Below are 21,352 nucleotides of genomic sequence, written 5' to 3'. Positions count from 1 at the left end.
CTTATAATGTTGTGTCAGGAAGTTGCTTCTCCCTATCCACCCACCATTTGTTTAATCAAGGCATTATGCTGTCAACTTCAAGCAGGAAATGAATCTCAATCATTTCTACATTTTATGATTTGTATCATAGTGCTGAAATAGAAATTTCCTTTTTTATTTGACAATCTTTCTTTTGCAAATTAAGAGATGAACTGAATCTTTTCCGTCAACTTTAATCATGGTTTCTTTTTCAGAAGTATTTCAAATATTGATATAGCCGTGTTTATAAATTTATAATATCTCTTGTATATGAATTAGCCTCAAATATACCACTGATATGTAATTATAACAGAATTTCATGTCTAACGTTATATTTAAACGATTAATTATTCGTCTTATTGGATACTACTCAACATCCCTTAGAGAAACCATCCTTAATGGTAAACACAGTAAAAATCAAAGAAGTTCACCAACAGGTACATTGAAGAGAACAGCTGCACAGACCCTGGAAGAGACAGTTGCTTTCACTGCAACTTTAGCCAACATTAGCACCCTGTTATTACAGGCACAGTGAAGAGAACTGCAGTGCAGCACAGATCTTGGAGAAGACAGTTGCTATCACTGCATGAAGAACTGTAGCCGACATGTGCACCCTGTTATTATGTAATAAAAATTGGGTGAGGCCAGGCTCATCCAATGTATGGGTGAAAATGGCCAGAAAGACATGCCGTTCTTCTCTGCAAGCAATTGTAGTCCAACATTGCTCATGCAACAGTTGGCTGTAATACCAATTAGGTTAAATGAAAACAGGATGTAATTTGGTAATCTACAAGCCACAATATTAAATTCTAACTCCATGCTGGTTGGTGGGAATTTCCATAACCTGACCACTTTTTCTGACTACCTTTTCTTGGTTGGTAGTGGTTGGAAGATTAATATTTTTTGGTGCAATCTTGGAATGGTGTTGGGTGTGAGGTGTGATAGCAGAGGAAGATAACATAGGAGCTGTCAAAGCCTTGCAGTATAGTAAGTAAAGCTAATGCAAACCCACCATCACCATACCATTGTGAAGCTTGGAACACTACCTGGCACCCATCATGTATGACTCTCGCACATTTTAAGCATTGTATGATGGACGCGTAGTTGACACTTTTACAGCAGCCCGCCAGCACTCCAATGGCAGCCCCCATGAGTGTGTCAAATTTCTGATTCCTAGCATTTTGGGTTTATTCAGGCTCTGTAGCATGCAAAAGATAACCAGCCACATTGAGTCCTGGGATTGAGTCGGAGTCATAATGATAGTCTCCTGTTGAGTAGACATGAATATGGCTTGAATTCCGTCAGTGGTGGTAGAGTAAAGTAGAAGTGAAACAGTTTTGTGCTGAATAAAAGTGGTACGGGTGCGGGTAGATTTTTCTCACATCAAAAAATCATCAAAAAAATCACTGATATAAGGTTTTCAACAAAAGCAGTTTTTGGCGGGATGCTTGGGTAGGATGAGCATCCCGCTAAAAACTGCTTTTGTTGCACCCCCTTGATGGTTTTTTTTATGTGTTCTCAAAATTGCTCTAGTGGATGTAAGGGGTTTTGAAACTAAGCTCTTCATATATTGATAACTTATTTCTTGCAATAAGTCTCAATACATCTCAAACTGGCATCTGCATATATATGATCAAACCCATAATCATTTCCTAGTACTACTTGAATGAAGTGCAAACATAATGGGTGATCCTTTCTAGTAAACTCATCAAATGATTCAACAATAGTGTAACTTTTTCTGTTGAACTCAGCTTATAAGGTACATGTAGATGTGGAAATGCTATAGTTTTGAACTGTTGCTTCTCAACCAATCGAAGAGCATCAGCAATTGTCCCTCGAAGTTTCTTTTTATTGTCAGTCACCAGTAGGTGAAGGATGTGGTGTGGATGTTGCAAGTTCCCTGCTCCAGTTAACACAATACCGTTGGCTACATTCCTCTCTCCTTGAATTTTAGCATTTTGGTATTCCGCTTCAACGCCATCTCCAGCTGCCTGCAATATTCTCAATGAATCGCCCTCTGCAATGTCTGTAACCGATGACCTGAAGACAACTGCAACATCAGTATTTTCTTTAGTAATATCACCCTGTAGAATTTGAAGGTGCACACATTGACTTGAACCTTCTTGTATTGGTATATATGCATCAAAACTTCTGATTTGCTTTGAGTTGGTGATATCTGTGCTACCGGTTGCCATTTTGGTTTTATGCTTTTGTTTCCTTACTCACAGTGGTAGTGAATATGACATACATTAGTTACTGGCTCACGCTTGGTTTGCATATGTGTAAGCAACACATTGACCTTGTGTTGTGATCATTTTGATAGCATGAATCAGTTGACCTGGCAACGATCGATTTTGACGTCACACTACGACAGCAAATTATGTTGGGATTTCCCATTTGTGACTTTCAACAATTTTTGGAGTCAATTATAGGTTAGTTTCCACTTGTTCAAGCTTCAACAATTTTTCAAGTCAAGGTTAGTTTTACGTTATTTGACATTCTTGCTCAGTGACCTGTTTAATATGTATAAGTTGTTGGTCCTGTTGATAGGTTGCTTTCCCGCTTGTTTTCATGTATACGAGAAGCTGGACTTGAAACATGCTCAAAAGGGGTGGGGGTGGGGTAGAAGATTGTTGCATGTGCAAGAATCAGAGAATCAATTGAGATTCTTGCAGTGGTGTAAGTAGGGGATGTGATGCCCAGTGCCAAAAATGCATATTGGCCGCCCCTCAATTCTTAAAACAACTTGTGTGCGTAAATATGCACAAAAAAATGACCATTTGTACTGTAATGTGTACGAAGCGCAGAAAATTTGAGACTTTCATCACTTGGAAAGGCACAAAATTGATGCTGAATTGGTTAATTTATCGCCCCCAAGATGGCGCCCAGGGTATGTGCCCCCCTCGCTATACCACTGGAATCTTGCTAAAGAATTTCAAAAAGCTTGGGATTCCAGAGTGATTCTCCTCCTTTTACATCATGTAATCACACAAAACTTCAATAAAAATCTACTTGGATTCTCACAAATGTATTCTCGAGAATCTGTGCTAGAACTGATTCTCAGATTCTTGCCATATTACTAGCCCTGTAAAATTGGATATAAATATTGTGTATTTATCATAAAGAAACTAAATTAGTAAAATCATTTGTAAATCTTCATTATTTCTTTGTTGTAAATGATCAGCCTTTATCTGTCTTTATTTTATTTGGGTTTTCAGTCAAACTAAAAGCAGTTTCATTTTTATCCTCTAATATCTTTGCCTTAGAATTATCAGGCAACATTGTGCTGCAAATTCTAGCCAAATAGGACCAACTTTTCATGCTGCAAACAACAATGATTGAACACTTTTTGAACATATAATCCCAAAATAGATTTTAGATACAAATTACTCATATTTGTGGGTGTGGTTGTTTGTGCACAAACTTGCCCCTTGCATCTCATTTCACAAAGTTTTTCAGGTAAAAATCTCCTCAGTTAGCAAAACTTTTGCAGTGCAGTGCGGGGGCAAGCAACAAAGTCCATGACTCGGTTGATACACATACAATCAGTTATTTATGTTAGATCACTTGATACTTGTAACACTTGTCACAAGATCTCTAATGTCCTTTTGCTCATTGACCCTCTCCATGCTGGTGTCGACTGCAGACGACATGTTTCAAATTTTCTTTAAGAATTCAAAAATTTCAGAATTGTTCAATTTCATGAACATTTTTGAAATCAGCATAAAAAATACATTAAAATGAGTACAAACAAGTCTAGTGTTGGTTGTGTGATTCTGAGATAACTCTTGATATTTTAAGAAAATATCTCAAAACTTGGGACTTTTCTGTTGAAGCCTATGGCTTGCATGAAGAAGAGCATTAACACTTTCTTCTATTCCTTATTTTGGCATGTAACTGGCAAACATGGCTTGTTATCCCACGAAGTTTCATGCTAGTCACATAGCGTACAAAGTGCATCTGGTGTAGGTGCTGTAACTATGTACATATATCCCATAGGGAGAGAAACTACTGGGAACTACATACTCTTGGAAACCATACTGGTTATGCTCGCTGCTTGCTGTGCTTGCTACTTGAGGGGCTAGTTCTAAATACTCTCCACTTCTAAATACTCTCCGCTTCGCTGATCACCCCCCCCCCCCAATCGCGAGCAGTCTTTGATAAAGACTAGAAGACGTACATGACCTTATCTTCCACACAGGTGGTGTAGATTTAAAATGGAGTCGCCCATTCAGGTAATCCCATTTGCAATTCACATTCTCTGTGTGTCAGATGGTAAGGTCATGTCTTCCATGGGGGTTTATGGATTTCAACTGGAATAGCCTGCTACCCAATAAGGGCTGCATTGCCATCTTTGAACCACCAAAGACATCAAAATTTTGAGGATGGTAGATATAGAATTGATAATGCGAAGACACTTTAAAACTGATTAAAATTCTTTGCAATATAAACAAGATAAGATGTTCCACCCAAGAGGTCCAGATAGTTTATATGCAATTAAAGAAATAAACAAATGTTTTGGAGCTAGATTATTGTTTTCAGTGTGAACTAAGTGGTTTTTGATGTTGCACTTTTAGGGCCCTAAGTCATTTCTAAAGTCAGTAGCATTGGTGACTTGATCTTATTTATAAAACTCAAATCAGATTACTTCACCTTGATGTAAACGCCTCAATAGAAAGATCCTTCATGCAACAAATGCAAAGCGTCATTGTTATATAATGCCATTTTCAATTGAAGCAGTACTTATCGCTAAGATTTCGACCATTAGTGTCATTTGAGACATCTGTGCTGACCTCAGATGCCTCTTGCCATTGAACAGTTGGATCCACCTTGACCATTAGTGTGGCATTTGAGACTTATTTGTTAACCTCAGATGTCCCTTGTTCTTGTACAGTTCTATCCCCCTTGACCATTAGTTTGTGATTTAAGACATATGTGTTAACCTCAGATGCCCGTTGCCCTTGTACAGTTCTGTCCTCTCTTGACCCAATGGTTTGTGATTTGAAACATCTGTTTTAACCTCAGATGCCCCGTGCCCTTGTACAGTTCTATCCCCCTTGACCATTAGTGTGGCATTTGAGACATACATGTATGTGTAAACCTCAGATGCCCCGTGCCCTTGTACAGTTCTGTCTTCAGGGGAGGGGGCAAATTTCATGGATGAAAATGGGGATGGCAGAATGTAAAGTGTCATTAAAATGACTATAAATGGGACCAAAAATTGAAAAATGGGGATGGAAAATTTGGCTTTGCCTCCTCACATAAAAAAAGCTGGCTATGCTGCTAAGGATGGGGTAGCTAATATCACTAGGATCCATATCAGGCTCATCTATCAGGGCATAATTCATTAACCCCAAACATTTCATACTATTCAACTTGAGGTCAAATTTTGCACTATAATTATTTTGTTAAGGTTATTGAACTATGCCATTGGGATGAGGCCATTGTGGTCCATAGTGTATAGCTTGTTCTCATGAGATCCATCGCTCCAACCCAATACTAACTTATACATTTTAAATGTAATATATTATGGGCTGATGGATTTTTCAACTCAATCTATAGAAACTAACCGCTAAAAAAAGGTAAATGCGTTGGTTGGTTAGACAATGAGACGTTGATACATATCACTTTAGCTTCAATGCCAAGGTCACTTGTACTAAAGAGAAATATAAACCGCATGAGAGGAATCAAACGGCAAAATATCAAGGATTGTGTCGCCACACGTACTGTTGCCATGGGAACCGAGACATCTATATCAAGTAGTAAGATGGATTATTTAATGTATAAGTGTGCCCCATACACAGTAACACAGTTAGGTGTTTCATGTTAGTGGGCATTTGAAATTAATGATTGCTTGAAATTAATGTGATCGTTATTGATCTCTTGATTTCTTCCTTGTGGCAAGTAAAATCTAGTTCTTCATAGCGTTATTGCATATGCAATATGATCTTAAGAGAGGGTATCAAAATTAGTAATGACTTTAGCTTGATTTCACTAAACACTTCATATTTCTATCACCTATTGTTAGAAAAGTATTCGAAGGTTACACCTCATAGAAACAAAGGGATTACATACAATTTACAGAATACCGACATATTTCTCCCTATATCTGCAAACTAGAATGTCTCAATTTTAGTAGTCATCATAAAAACAAATGGATTTGGCGACAAAAACAACAACAACAACTCCGTTTAGACAGGCTTTTCAAGTTTTTTTTCTCTGAAATATGAATATTTGCAAACTTAACTAGAATTTCTCATTTTGCTAGATTCTATTTGCTGTGATTCAGTAGCTTTTGGCCTAACAGAAATTTCTCATTTTGCTAGATTCTATTTGCTGTGATTCAGTAGCTTTTGGCCTAACAGAAATATAGCCACCCACCTGCATGTACATCTTTTGAATATAATGAACGCAAAAGCCAAAAGCCGCAAAATACTATTTGTAGCTGGCATTAGAGGCATTAGTTTACCCATCTTGTGCCAGACAGCATAACCTAAAGCAGACAGTTTGTCACATTTTCTATATTAGCATTAGCAAATCTCCAGTTTTGGTCAATTAGAGAAAGCTTCTAGAATTTCTCTATTTCTAGGCATGGTAGGAAAAAGTAAATTTCTCCTGTTTGTAAGAATATGTGTACATGTATTTGCATTGGTAGAATGTAGTATAAAGTTACCGCTGGAAAGTCTGCCATATGGGAAAAAGTCGTCTGAAGTTTTGTAAAGTAACATCTTGCATCAAGGGAACACAGTGTGTGCACTGAATGATTGAAAAATGGGGAGATTGTAAATAAGATATTTGCTCTGGAAAGTATAGTTCAAAGTGTCCACTCTGATGTGTGACACCATCTGATGCACTCAGACCAAAGTTGGACATTTTGAATTTTATTTTGAAATTTATTAGCATTACTAATTGGCTCAGTACCAGTATGAAAATTTTATATGCCAATTTTCATATTATTTTTTATTGTTTATTGCTCCTTAATTTTGCCTACATGTCAATTTAATTATTGCTAATTTTGGTCTGATTGGATCAGATCATGTCACATAATAAGGTATTTAAATACCAAAAAGTTCCTTCTCCATAGACCTAATCTCCATAGTTAGACCAGATCTAAAGTTGGACTTGGTCTAACTTGTTTTGTGCATATAGACCCTAAGGTCTAGTGTACTTAGTTCTAAAGTTCTAAAGTTTTGTGTGATGTCTATTTGCTTATTCTTTTTTACTCCATATTTTTGCCTTTATCTCAATTTCAAATTTGCCGCCTTTTGGCCTCTATGGCTCAGATCATGTCACATCAGTAAAGACCACTTGACATGTACATCATTGTTTATCAACAAAGGTGAAAGACTGGTCTATTGATATGATTGAAGGAACCGCTACACTGTTCAATGGATTTCTTGTACTATATGAAACGTGGTGGTTGATTTAAAATGCATGTGCCCTGAGCAAACTACGACGCATTCGCACACTGCAGGACAAAAAACAATGAAAATTGCCATAATTTGCTCGCATACTGCCGGGCAATGACGTCACATGTCAAGTTGTCTATAGATATGGTTTCAATCAAACTAACCAACATTGTCTTTTGTTTTCTTTCTCCATACAGACTGAGCATTGAGGGTGGCATCACAGTGTTATGATGGGGGACTCTACCACACAGTCAACTGGTGGGGAGTATGATTTCCTGATCAAATTTTTAGCACTAGGTGACTCCGGTGTAGGCAAAACCAGTTTTCTCTATCAGTATACAGATGGCACATTCAACTCTAAGTTTATATCTACAGTAGGAATTGATTTCAGGGAAAAAAGAGTGGTGAGTAAGAAACATTTTTTAATCTCCAGGGTTAAAATTCAAGTGCAAATCCATGACCATAGTCTTACACAAAGATTTATGTGAATCAAAGTCGCTTTGCCAGAATCAAGTAATTCCCACAAAATTTCTTATAATGAAAGACAGAGATAAAAAGACGAGTTCGAATCGGTCGTCAGGGCAAAGGTGTGCCGTGATACGGTGATTGGTTGCCGACCTGCGCAGTATGGCATTTTATGTCTAGTTGTCAGAATTTCAGACGCGAAGTAGTCTTTTTATCTCTGTCTTTCATTATGGTCTCCACTGCTGTCGGTTTGATTCTGCTCACTTCGTACAAACCATCTGCCAATGATATCATAACCCCTTTTTGATTGGCTGAAGTCTCTCACATGACGTTATCAAACAGAAATTGAAACAAGGCTTTCAATACAATACTTAATATTCAAGAGTCATGAACATTGGTGACCAGAATCATGCATATCGATCACATACCATAGAGCCCTATTTTCAGTATCAAACTCAGACACTGCAAAAGTTTGCAGATGTACCGTTGGTCGTTAATCTTTAGCCAATCAGAAACATTGTCATTTGTTAAAATTGTCAAACTGTTTGTGTGGATTGCGTACAATGAGCAGAATCAAACTGGTGGAGAATAAAATTTGATTCGCTAGAATCAAGATTGATTTTCATAATGTGTAACAAACTCTAGCCTTCAATCTGATTCTTCATCAATCCTGATAGTCAGGCATTGCAGGTTTAACTTTTCACCAAGTCGTGCCTGTCTGTCAGCCAACCTCAAACATAGTGTGTTTGTGATGTAAGGCATGATATTACCATCACTTTTTCAATCAAGGAATGATAAGCTCCCGCCCTCCCATGTCTCTTGTTTTCTCCATCTGTATTTATTTCTTTCACACACACTCTCTCACGCTTTCTCCATCCTGCAGTTGTTTTTCTCAATTTCCTTTTCTGCCAACTTTCATTTCTCATAATAAATTGTTAATTAAATCACTCTGAAGGTAACCTTGGGATTATTATTATTATTTGATTCCAGATTACACATTTGTACTCCTATTATTAAATTATTTTCCGTTTTATGGAATATTAGCCTTTGATGGACAGGATGCAATGATATAATCAGGATTGGTAATTCAAGTGTGGACAGTTTCATTTAGAGTGCACTTGAGTTTATCTGATCTACTCTCAGAGATGTGATAAAAAGCAAGATGTGTTCTTATCAGTAGGTTCTTTCTTGGTTTACAAATGAAACTCCCCCAAAAAAAACCCCATGTTATTGGTTTTTGACAGCACCAGATTAGCTGAGACCCAGTCCCTACTGGTATTTTTTCGTCATCATGTCATAATTTCTCGTTTATGATACAATTAAAATGAATGATGAGAGCATTTACACGGTCAGCACCTCGTCATTGTGTCATAATCATGTAGATTTATTCGCTATCGTAGTGTGGCGGCAAACTTGATTGTTGCCAGATCAACTGGTTCACACTATCTACAATGTATGTTCGGAACCCCGATCAAAATGATCGCAACATAAACTTATTGGGATGATAATAGGTATGCAAACCAAGCGTGAACCAGTAAACAAGGTATGACATATTCACTACAATGGCGAATATACACATCACAGCAATTAAGAAGTCCAGTGATGGAAAATATCATCATTCGCGGATTACCCGAGCTGATGACATTGAACGGACACATGATACTAATTTTGTAATACGATTATTCACAATCGCAATCGACAGGGAAAAAACACATTCATGTGGACCAACTGGATTTAAACTACAGGAAAATAAAAATTGTAGCCACACCAACAACAATTATTGGTCTTCTCTTATGTATCAGTGCAAATCACCTTGTTCAAGTACAATGTATGTGTAATCTTTAAACTGCATCTTCATCTTCCCTCCACACCCATCATTCAACGCGCAAGGTACTGATAACAATGTGACTGCCTGACTTTTACATTGTGAAAGTGGGAGTGGTGAGTGGGATGATGTTACGTGTGTAATAAGCTCCTTTAAAAGTTCACCTGGTACAACCGTGATTCTGGCAGAAGGTTACATATTAGAAGCAATTCAAAATGATATAAAACAACTTTTACTACATTGAGAAAAGTGAATTTTAAACAAAGTCCTCACAACTTACATTGTGGAGGTTGGTGGCCTGCAACCAGCATCCACTACTGGTCTTCGATGCTGATGTTAGATTTGGTTGTAGCGGAGATCATATCCACAGAAATGCCCACTTGATCTTAGTCATGGCATTGTTTTAATTAAAGAAGAAATATTTATGTAGGTTGAGCCCAGAAGTTGAGGATATTACATTCAGTCCTGTAGGCACTACTTACATTTTCCATATCTTGATCGATCAAGAATCTTTTCATTGCACCTACTACACATTACAAAATTTCTCATATATTTCTTATATAGATTTGCCTCGGATACTTATGTAATCAATAATGTTCACCCTGTAGACTTATATTCTGGAGCAAAGGTGAAAACATATTGCAATTTTCATTATGTGTAGCATTTATTTCATTATTACACTACACTCGGTTTCAGAGAACGGCAGTCCCTTGTTCAGATTGACGCGAGCGCCCTGTTAATGAGGGACATACACAGAGCTTTGTTTGCGCTGACTTGATGCGTAATCGACCAATCAGATTATTGCAACTGTTGTTATGATTGTCAGACCATTGAATCAGCCAATTAAAACCTGACTTCCATGTTTAAGCCTGCATGCTCTCAAAATGTAAACTGCTGCATTCTTCTTTTGCAGAAACTAGCTCCGTGCTCAGTAGTACCATGATGATACTCGCGCTTCGCACTTGCCGCATACTTCACGGCACAAGCGCTTCACGCTTGCAATCGGAGCATCACGATCAGTGGGAAATGAGCCAGTTCTAATTTCATTGTGTGCATTTAAAGGTGGGTGGTCAGATGCTGTTTTCTACCTTGCATTGAGACCATCACGCAAACATTCTGATTTCAAGTTTAGAGTGAAATTGCTCCAGCAATTTGAATTCTACAAGCAAAAATCACATGGAACAGAACACAACTTTGGGGGGGGGGGGTGTGTATTACAAATTAACATGTTTTTGTTTATACCGCTTAGCGCCTAAATGAAACACATGCTTAATACAGTTTCACAGGAGTCAGGAGAAAAATCTTAGCTTTCACCTGATGCCAAAATCTGTATTTTGATGAGGTGAAGTGGGGATGAGGTTGTCAATGGGTCATCCACCTTTAAGTATCACCTTTAGATGATGAGAGAGAAACCATCTGACATACAGCTTGGATGTACAGGTGTTTGGCTTGTGATTCCTCCATTGCTGGTTTCAGCTTCAAGGGTCACTTTATTCATTCAAAGAAACTGGGATTGAGAGAGAAGCATTGACTTGAAATTGAATTTTAAATTGGAAGTTTAAGGGAACAAAGCGACAGATCGATGAAGCCATATAAATGTAACTAGTTTTGTTTCACAGCTGATCCCTCCTTATCTGTCTGTAACAAAACTGGAAATGGGCCAAAATAGGATCAGTTTTGTTTAAAGGAGGATAGTCTGATTAACAACCTCATCCCCACTTTTGTTACCTTCCCGGGGTTACCTTGTGAAATGTTAGAGCTGAAAGATGTTTTGCTTAGATTTTGAAGACCTTCAAATGCACATGTTTGTCTCTTGTGTCCTAATTAATTGGAATACTGGCATGAAACTTCACAGGTGTGTAGGGGGGGGGGGGGGTAATAAGACTTCATAGATTATGTTGGTTTGTTCCTTAAGATAATAATGTGTTAGTTGAGTGCAAGAACGGTGTAAGTACTTTGTTATTAAAATGCACCTTCTTGCACTTGATTTTGAATAGTCTTGAGATGGATATGCCATAAATAAGCTGATATGACGCTGTTGTTTTACCTTGGAGGGTACTATTCTGCTTACTTGGCTATTCTTGTTGCTATTCTGATTACTTGGCTATCTACTGGGTCGCCAAACCATTTCAGCCTCGGAATCGCGGGTCAAATTATCGAGAAGTCGTCTAATTTTTCTCTTAACAATTAGTTTCTAAGTTGCAGGAGCCAATGTTTGATAAGTCACCCAATTTTTTTATAACCATTGGTTTCTATGGAACAGGAAATCACCACAAATAAATTGCAGGGAAAATCTTCAAACGTCACCCAATTGGGCTACCGAACCATGGGTTTGGCAACTCTGCTTATCTACTCATAACACTCAAGCACAGTTTATAAACAACACCAAGTGGACCATGTTGCAGCATCATGATCAATCATGAATCTGTATTCATTATACCCACAGTCGACACTACCCACTTGAACAATATCTTCTATAGACTCATCTCAGTAGCACTTGTGATCAATAATGTTCACCTATAGACCTAGATTTCATGTTGTATTTTAGCCCAGGCTTGCTAGATAATTGGAAGGATATTAATATAGCCACTGGCTACAAACCTGCTAGTTAGAATATTGTCTAGAACTAATTTGACATGGATGGTCCACAAATGTGATTATAAGTGCAATGTAGACAATGAGCTAAGAGTCTGAACATTAATGTTATAAATACTTTTGATGCATCGATGTGTAATAGGAAGATAGCCACAGGCTATTAAGTACGGCGTTAAGCCATGTTGAAAAAGATCATGTGCTGTTTAATTGGATTTCTAACTAGATGAGGACAATTAAACTAAGCCAGTAACATGTTACAGGCTTTTCAAATGTGACTTGAAGTGTAGATATATTTGATTTGATTTGATTTGATTTGATTTTATTCAGTATCTCCATATTGCACATACAACAATACAAGGTAAATAGATATAAAATGCATTAAGATAAATAACATATAATACACATAAAAACAAAGCAAGGAGATATCACAGGATAGCCCTTTAAGCCCAAAGGCTTATTTCCGAAGGGGTCCTTTATACATAGAAGGGCAAAAGGCATAAAAACATACAAAAACATACAAATAAATATATATATATACAAGTGAATATTAAAAGTTTTAAAAAAAAAAGTATTTAAACATGATCAAAATCATTATAAACTAAATTTGGTTTAAAAAGATGAGATTTTACAGACTTTTTGAAACTTGGTTTATTAGAAATTGATTTGATTGCACTTGGTAAGTTGGCCCAATCCTGAATGGCATTATAATAAAAAGAGCCAGAAGTGATGGTAGTGGATTTTGGAACACCAAAATTTTGAGCACTGTTTCTAGCACTGTATTGGTGCACGTTTGAAACTCTGGTAAAATTTGAACTAAGATAGTCTGGGCCAACTTCATTAAAAATATCAAAAACATGGTTCAACCTGAGTTGTTTTGCCCTATTTTGTATGTTAAGGAAATTAAGATCTTTAAAATCATCTTCTGTAATATGATTCATATTCTCTTAATATGTGGTATAAGAATTGAATAAAATAGCAGTGGAATATATAAAAGTTGACTTTATAACATGAGAAAGTAACCAGATGGTATTATACATTGTAGCTTTGAGGCAAACTCTGACATTACTCACAATTAAAGCCAATTAGTCTATAATAGGCTTTAGAAAAGTTCAGCTTAATTTGTATTTGTGTATGCACAGTTCTGCAGAATAATATTGCATAAATGCTGAACTATGAATGCTCTCTATTGTACATGTTCATATATAGCTGGAAAATTTGAATGCTATCTACTGTAGATAGCTTATTTATGCTACAATCTGAAGGCTGTCTACTGTAAATATTGCTTGAATGTAGTTGTAAGTGCTGAATGCTATCAGATAGCTTATATAGTTTGATCAGCTCGTAATCGGCAGTAATAGTTCTGCTACGCCGAAAATGGACCCATGTTAAGTGTGATATAGTTGGCCTATCTGATCGATTTTGTGTATGTTAAATACATGTAGATAGAGTATTGGACTTTGAATTCAGAATTTGTCATACTTCTGGTGAAATGTCACAAAATATATTGATATTAGTCTGTGATGTTATAAGGCCCGCTGATTACGGAGCTGATCAAACTGTAGTTATAAGTGACATATTATGAAATGCTGTCTACTGTAGATAGCTTTTGTATAATTATAAGTGCTATACTATAAATGCTGTCTACTGTAGATAGCTTATCTGTAGTTGTAAGTGTTATACTATAAATGCTGTCTACTGTAGATAGCTTTTGTATAATTATAAGTGCTATACTATAAATGCTGTCTACTGTAGATAGCTTATCTGTAGTTTTAAGTGTTATACTATAAATGCTGTCTACTGTAGATAGCTTATGTGTAATTATAAGTGCTATACTATAAATGCTACTGTAGATAGCTTATCTGTAGTTGTAAGTGTTATACTATAAATGCTGTCTACTGTAGATAGCTTACAATGTATCTGTAGTTGTAAGTGTTATACTATAAATGCTGTCTACTGCAGATAGCTCATGTATAATTATAAGTGATATACTATAAATGCTGTCCACTGTAGATAACTTATGTGTAATTATTAGTGTTGTACTATAAATGCTGTAAGGGGGTACTACACCCCTGCCCAATTTTGTGCCTATTTTTTTGCATTTTTCTCCAAAATTATAGCACATTGGTAACAAGTAAGACTTGTATATTATAGGGGCAAGGACTACAACTACTGCACTGGAAATTTTATTTCAGCACAGACAACAGTTGTGGAGTTACAGTCAAAAATGAGGAAAACCAATATTTGATCAATAAATCAATAACTACTTGCCTTGAGATGCTGAATTTTCAGTGCAGTAGTTGTAGTCCTTGCCCCTATAATATACATATCTTACTTGTCACCAATGTGCTATAATTTTGAGAAAATGCAAAATAAACAAAATTGGCCAGAAATGTAGTACCTAAATGTCTAATTATAAGTGCCATACAATAAATGCTATCTGCTGTAGATAGCTTACATGTATAATCATGTATAATAATAATTATTTTGCTATACTATAAATGCTGTCTACTGTAGATAGGTTATGTGATGTGTACCTAACTTGTGGATGCCAAATTATGAAAGCTATCTACTGAAGACAGTTTATGTGGACACTGTCATCACTGACCATTGTAGCCATTTTCTTTCATGTGTTGTAGAATATAAAATGGTTATCACAAGTCTTTCGTAATTCCAGATCATGTGTTGTGCACAGTGACTGCCCCATAAAAAAGTGGTGGGACAGGTGATACCAATGTGCATATTAATGGGATGCTTAGGTGATGATATTTAAAGGTAGTTCATCCAGTTCATTAGGATATCACCTTTATTTTAATGCTCTGCATCTTAGCCATAGACTTCAACATAAACTTCCCAAGTTTTGAGATATTTTTCAAAAATATCAAAAGCCTTCTGAAGAACCACTGCACTAATACTAGAGTTGTTTGTACTCATTTTAATGGATTTTTCATATATTATACATATGTTCATGGAAAGGTTAAATTCTGAATTTTTTGAATTAAAAAAAATTGAAACTTGTCGGCTGCAGTCGACACTCGCATGGAGAGAATTTTAAAAATGGGCAAAGGATTCTGATATATAAGGATCAGGAGGAGGGATTTGGAGCTCTTCCAAAGACAGCTGAAAATTCTGAAGAATGCTGCAAACAAGTAATTACAGTGTCTTCTTCATAGCTTTAAAATTGTTGTGCACATTTTTATTTGGGTCCATATTCATAACTTTCATAGCATAAGGTCTGCATTTGGTACTCTCTCTTTTTCTCTCCCCCTTTCTCTCTTCAAAAATGGAATGAACACACTGCAGAGTGCATGCAAATACTGATCGCTTTAACACACACATTACAGGCTTGCATGTGCTCGTACACACATGACTTGTACAGCAAAATTGGTTCAAACTGCAGCATGCTGTATTCCATTATGATGCAATGTAAAACATTCAATTACCGGTAATGAGGTGCCCTCATTCAAACCTCATTACTAGAGTACTTATGACTATAGGGACTGCTGCTCAAATTGATTGCTCTATACCCAGTTTTGCCAGAAGTGTAATGGTATGTGTGGTGTCTAACAAAGTGGCATTCTTAAACACTTGAAAATCTACCATTAATTTCCTTGGTTTCTGGTGGCGAAATATAAGAAACCATGTCACACGATGGCAGCTGGTGTGATATTGCCTATGGTTGTGAAGGGATGATCAAGTTTATTTTGGGTTAAGTCCTTTTTTTGAAATTGGATCCCATCATATAACTTCAGCATAGTCCTTGATGTTCCAAATAGACGTAATGGTATATCCAGTGTTATTTGAGATGACATAATGCACAAGAATAGTTAAACTAAACTAAACTTTTAGGCGACCAGAAATAAACACTGTGCTCTGCAGGTGGATACACCTTTCACATAGATTGCTCAATTCAATCAAGTTTTTTCAATATCTAAAATAACCGTAAATTATCACAAAAATCTTTAAATAGTTTTTTTTTCATTCACTTATGTTTTTGACATTGCCAGGTTGCCAAATATAGGTTTTCCACAGGTTTTATTGGTGTCTATTGTTTTGTTTTTGATGGATGATGCTTCTCAAGACCATTAATTCAAAAAATTGATTACCGAACCTCTGTCAGCATTGAGCATTTTGAGATATGGAGTGTCAAAGTTCATACAGAGGTCAAATTTAAAGGTTACTTTCTTTGATTATAGGGTCTAGAAAAAGTGACCTATTCTGGAGTTCTGAGAAAAATGTTAAACAAGAAATGCCAAATATTGGGATTCTGGGAATAAATGTTTATGGCTTTGAGGGTAATACAAGAATATATTGCATGAGCTTAAAGATATTGTACAAGTCCCAGACATGAGCTTTTACTGAGAAGTGACATATGATGGTGCTGTGAACATAGTGATGTGCGGTGGCGATACAATATTTGAAACAATATTGCATCTGGGTACTTAGCAAAAGCTCTACAATACACAGTTTTGTTGCATCGCTCAAAAGCCTGATATAAATAATATCTCTTTTATTTAGGCTTATAGTAGGCTCTCAAAGTCAGTCAAATTAGGTGGCTTAACTGTGCATAGGGCAATACTGTAAAACATACCTGAATGTGATGTAGGTATGCTAAACGCATCTCCACTTTAAAATCATAAACTAGATGTAAGCTAATGTACACAATGAAGTGGCGGAGCATGATTTGAATGGATTGGAATGATTTGACATGTTATATTATTATCATGCATGAATGTTGTAGTGGTTGGGTAGTGCATAGAACCTTTACTAGCAGAAAGGACAAATATTTATCTTGGGAGTTGACTGTATGGAGTAGCTTGAGATACTTGATCTGAAATTACACATTCACAATCTTGATATTTTCTTACTGTATTTCTCTAACAAAACCATAAGTCGGTAAACATATAACGTTGATGTTTGTTAGAAGCTTATAAGATCCATAATTAACATTTTCACCACTTCCCTAAGGAAACTGGTTTTGTTTGAAGGATGTCAAAGTCATCTTCATAGCCATCTTATTTTAAAATTCAGTATCAACTCATCTTACAATGAGTACAAGTTGAGAATGAGAACCGCTCCCGTTCGAAAATCGTGATGCCCTGAGAAGGGTCAGAGTTGTCACTGGCGATGTTTTGTGTTTTATGGAAGGGCATAGCTGGGGTGACTTGTTTAGGAAAAAAAAAAGTTTGTCTCAAAGCTCACAAGTGGTTTGAAAATAAATGCAAAATGAGATTTTTTTTATTCCCAACTTGGTATTTTTATGGTATTTTGAGAAAAAAAAATCGAATTTGTCCGGAAAAAACTATATTTTTTTTTTAAATAAAATAAATTTCAGCATTTCTTTTTTTTTTTCAAATTGTGTGATTTTACAAATGAGCGGGCAAGCTTTGAGACAAACCTTTTTTGCCCCATCAGAAGGGGAATGCAAAGCAGTCTGAGGACATCATTGATCATTGGGTTGTTCCCTATAAAAGTGACCTACCTTTTACATGCATCCATCCCACTTTGACATGTGATACAATACTGTCATAAGTGTAGCTGTCCTAATCATTATATCTCTAAATCACATTACTACCAGCATTTTAATCTAATTAGCAAATCAATATTTTAATCATGAAATATATATTTGCTAAGTACTTAAGTATGGAAATTAAGTGGTATTGATTTGAAATCCTGTGATATCTAATGACAGAGGAGTATTTACCCTCATCAATTTAAGTGCAGATGCAGTTCAGGTCAGGTTTGCCAAACCGGCGATTTAGTAGCCCGATTGGGCGACTTTTGAAGATTTTCCTGTAACTTTTTACTATTTTCTTGTCCCATAGAAACCAATGGTTAAGTAGAATTTGGGTGATTTTTAACAGTGGCTCCCAGTACTTCCTGTAGCTTCCTGTCCTATAGAAACCAATGGTTAAGAAAAAAATCAGAGACTATTTGACCGGGGATTCTGGTTGAAATTTTGGGCAACTCTGTTTCTGGTGGTAAGAACTACATGCAGATGCATATTTTGTGGTCATGCAGAGAGCAATGTTGCCACAGAACTACCAAACCCATGATATGGTAGCTCCAATGGTGGCTTTTGATGATTTTCACCCCAACCTGTTAGACTACCCATAGAAACTAATGGGTTTTAAAAGAAAAACATTTGATGCCTTTTTGGGCAATGGCCACCATAATATTGGGACTGTTGTCCCTATTTGTGGCAGTTTCCTGTTCCATAAAACCAAATGTTAAGGAAAAATTTGTGTGACCTTAGGATGATTTGACTTACATTTGAGGCGTAGAATTGTTGTCAACCCTGGTTTGTCATATTCAGCCAATGTGTGCAAATTTAAAGGCCATTCAGCAGACAACTGTATGTACCAAAATACTGAAAATTATATACAAATTGCTTTCTGCTTAAAGTTGTGAAAAAGGTAGTATAAGAAATTGGGTTCTGTCATCAATCATTGTTGGGTCCTGCAAGTTGGTAATTTTCATTGAATATTTGACTGAGTTCTATTTTGAATTACTTTTAGGTCTTACTTTTTGGTAAGCATCACAAAATGCTAATTCTTAACCATTGCCCTAATCGTAACTCTCCCCAAACCTCAATGATAACCCTAAACGTTAATTAACCTAAACCCTAATCCTAACCCTAACCCTAATCATAATTCTAAATCCTAAACCTTAACCATAAACCCTATCCTTAACCCTAACCCTTAACTCTTAACAATGGTCCTAATCCTAACCCTACACTCTAACCCTAAACCTACACCTGAACCTTTGAATTTTGTGAATATGCTTCTGTACCCCTTTTACATGTATGGAAATCATTCATTCATTCATTATTCATTCATTAAAGGTTTATTACACAATTGTCATAGCAGTATAAAAACTGAAATGCAACAATTTTACAAAAGTACACACATATAAAATATTAAAATACATAAGTATAAATGCTAAAATACAATGTACATATAAATACAGCAAAAACATGAAGAAAAAGCAAATTACATAGTAAAACATCCACACATTCATTTTCACCCATTCATCCACATGTACACCCCCACACACACCCCTGCATCCCATATCCACTCATAAACTATCACTACCACAAGATCACCCCCACTGACCTTACACACCACTTATTCAAAATCTTTCTCTACTCATGCACTAGTGACTACATACTCAAACTCCTTCTCGGCACACACATACTTTCATAAATGGATTACTTGACATACTAAGATCATATTAAATGAGAGAAACAGAAAATTTATTGCACATAATGTTTATAAAATTTGGTGGATATGTGAGTGAAAATGCAAATAGCCTTGTAAAATAATTAAAAAGCTAGAAACTAGGAGTCTTTTTATTCCACATATTGGCCATGTACACCAGAGGGCTTTTCTGACAACGCAATGTTCTACACCTTGGTACCGACAATTGGTCAGAATTTCTTAGAACTCTGCCATGAATGGTGCTCTTCTTTGGCGGTACCCAACTATGGAAACGCTCAGATTTGAAAAGCGAGTTGAAAAACTTCAAACATTGTTGCTCACGTCTCTCATACATGGTTGGCAACTTACAAAGCTCAAGTGCCTCATCATAGGTTGTATACTGCTTGCCAACAATGATCCTACATGCTCTCTTCTGGATTCGTTCCCAAAGCGGCACTTTCGTCGATGGTCAGACCAGGGTGCCACACAGGGCAGCATACTCAGCTAATGGGCGTCTTAACCCAGAAAAGATAGTAATAAGATCATCTGTTGGCAAGTTGAAGCGTTTGAGAAGTTTAAGCATATACAGTCTACCATTTGCTTTTTTTAGCACTTCAGTGACATGGTTACCCCATTTCAGATCAGAACTTACATGGACACCAAGTATTTTTGCAGCTGAAACAGACTGAAGGGGAACATTAGCAATCATAAGTGGTTGGTCAATTGGGTTGTTTCTCAAGAATGACACTTTCATAGAATGACACTTTAAAGGGTTAAGCTTCATGTGGTTTTTCACCGCCCAATCCTGGAATTTGTCAAGATGAGTCTGCATGTTAGATGCATCATTACGTGCTCTCGTCTCAACCAAAGTTAAATCATCGACATATTTCAATGTCGTAATGGAATTGTCCATAGCGGCATCATTAACTACTGTGACAAAACCAAGTGGGCCAATGCGTGTGCCTTGAGGCACACCACCTTTCAACTTAACCCAATCACTATTTTGACCACGGTACCTATAACACTCTGTTCTCTACCATCAAGAAAACTGGCAATCCATGTCACTACTGAGGGACGTATACCAAGGGATATAAATTTATTGATGAGCACATTGTGGTTTACTAAATCGAAAGCTTTGCTGAAATCAGTGATAACAACCGAGCTCAAGTGACCGGGTTTGTCAGAATTCATGATCAGAGTATCCATTAATTTCACCAGATAATGTGTGGTGGAAACACCTTTGCGGTTCCCGTATTGATTGGGATCTATAGATTTCTCTAAGTCCTCTAACAACCACTTTGCCATAAAACCCTCTGCAACTTTGGCAAAGTGGTCAGTTAGAGAGACTGGTCTCAGTTTATCCCAAGTAGCGGGTTTAGACTTTGGAATCGGGACTACAACAGCCCTCTTCCACTGGGGTGGTACTGAACCTTCAAAGTATGATTGATTGAGGATTTCGGCCAGGGGTTTACTAAGTTCATAGGAGAACTCTCTAATGAGCCTGGCAGAAATACCATCTGGACCACCGGCTTTACCAATTTTTATTTTCTTCAGCATTTCATAAACCTCGTAATCCAAATTAGATCAAAGAATCTCCCTTTACTTTTTTCATTAAAATGCCTGGACAAATATCCTAGTTTTCTTCATTTAGAAGAAAAAAGATCAAAACAAATTATTACAATGCTTTTCTCAGCGTTACGTTTACCCAAGCATGGATTTAGGCCGACATCTTGCCATATAATAGACCCTATCAGATAATACATACATAATAGATCAGCTAAGGGTAAGCATGGTAAGCCATCAATGCAGTCTGATGAATTATGATGCAGCCAGTGTTTATGTTT

At 36.6% G+C, this 21,352-nt stretch overlaps 1 protein-coding gene across 1 annotated transcript in view; it reads left to right on the top strand.

The window, feature by feature from the left end:
• Positions 1-21,352, top strand: part of LOC140141985 (ras-related protein Rab-27A-like) — a 147,902-nt gene that overhangs the window by 74,735 nt on the left and 51,815 nt on the right. The window contains exon 2 of the mRNA XM_072163883.1: positions 7,625-7,831. Coding sequence (XP_072019984.1) covers positions 7,655-7,831 — 177 coding nt within the window. The 5' untranslated portion in view covers positions 7,625-7,654. The remainder of the gene's footprint in view (positions 1-7,624; positions 7,832-21,352) is intronic.

Source organism: Amphiura filiformis, chromosome 20 (genome assembly GCF_039555335.1).
Source record: "Amphiura filiformis chromosome 20, Afil_fr2py, whole genome shotgun sequence".
Taxonomy (NCBI): domain Eukaryota; kingdom Metazoa; phylum Echinodermata; class Ophiuroidea; order Amphilepidida; family Amphiuridae; genus Amphiura; species Amphiura filiformis.
Note: the sequence above shows the minus strand (reverse complement) of the source record. Positions and strands in the feature narration are given on the sequence as shown.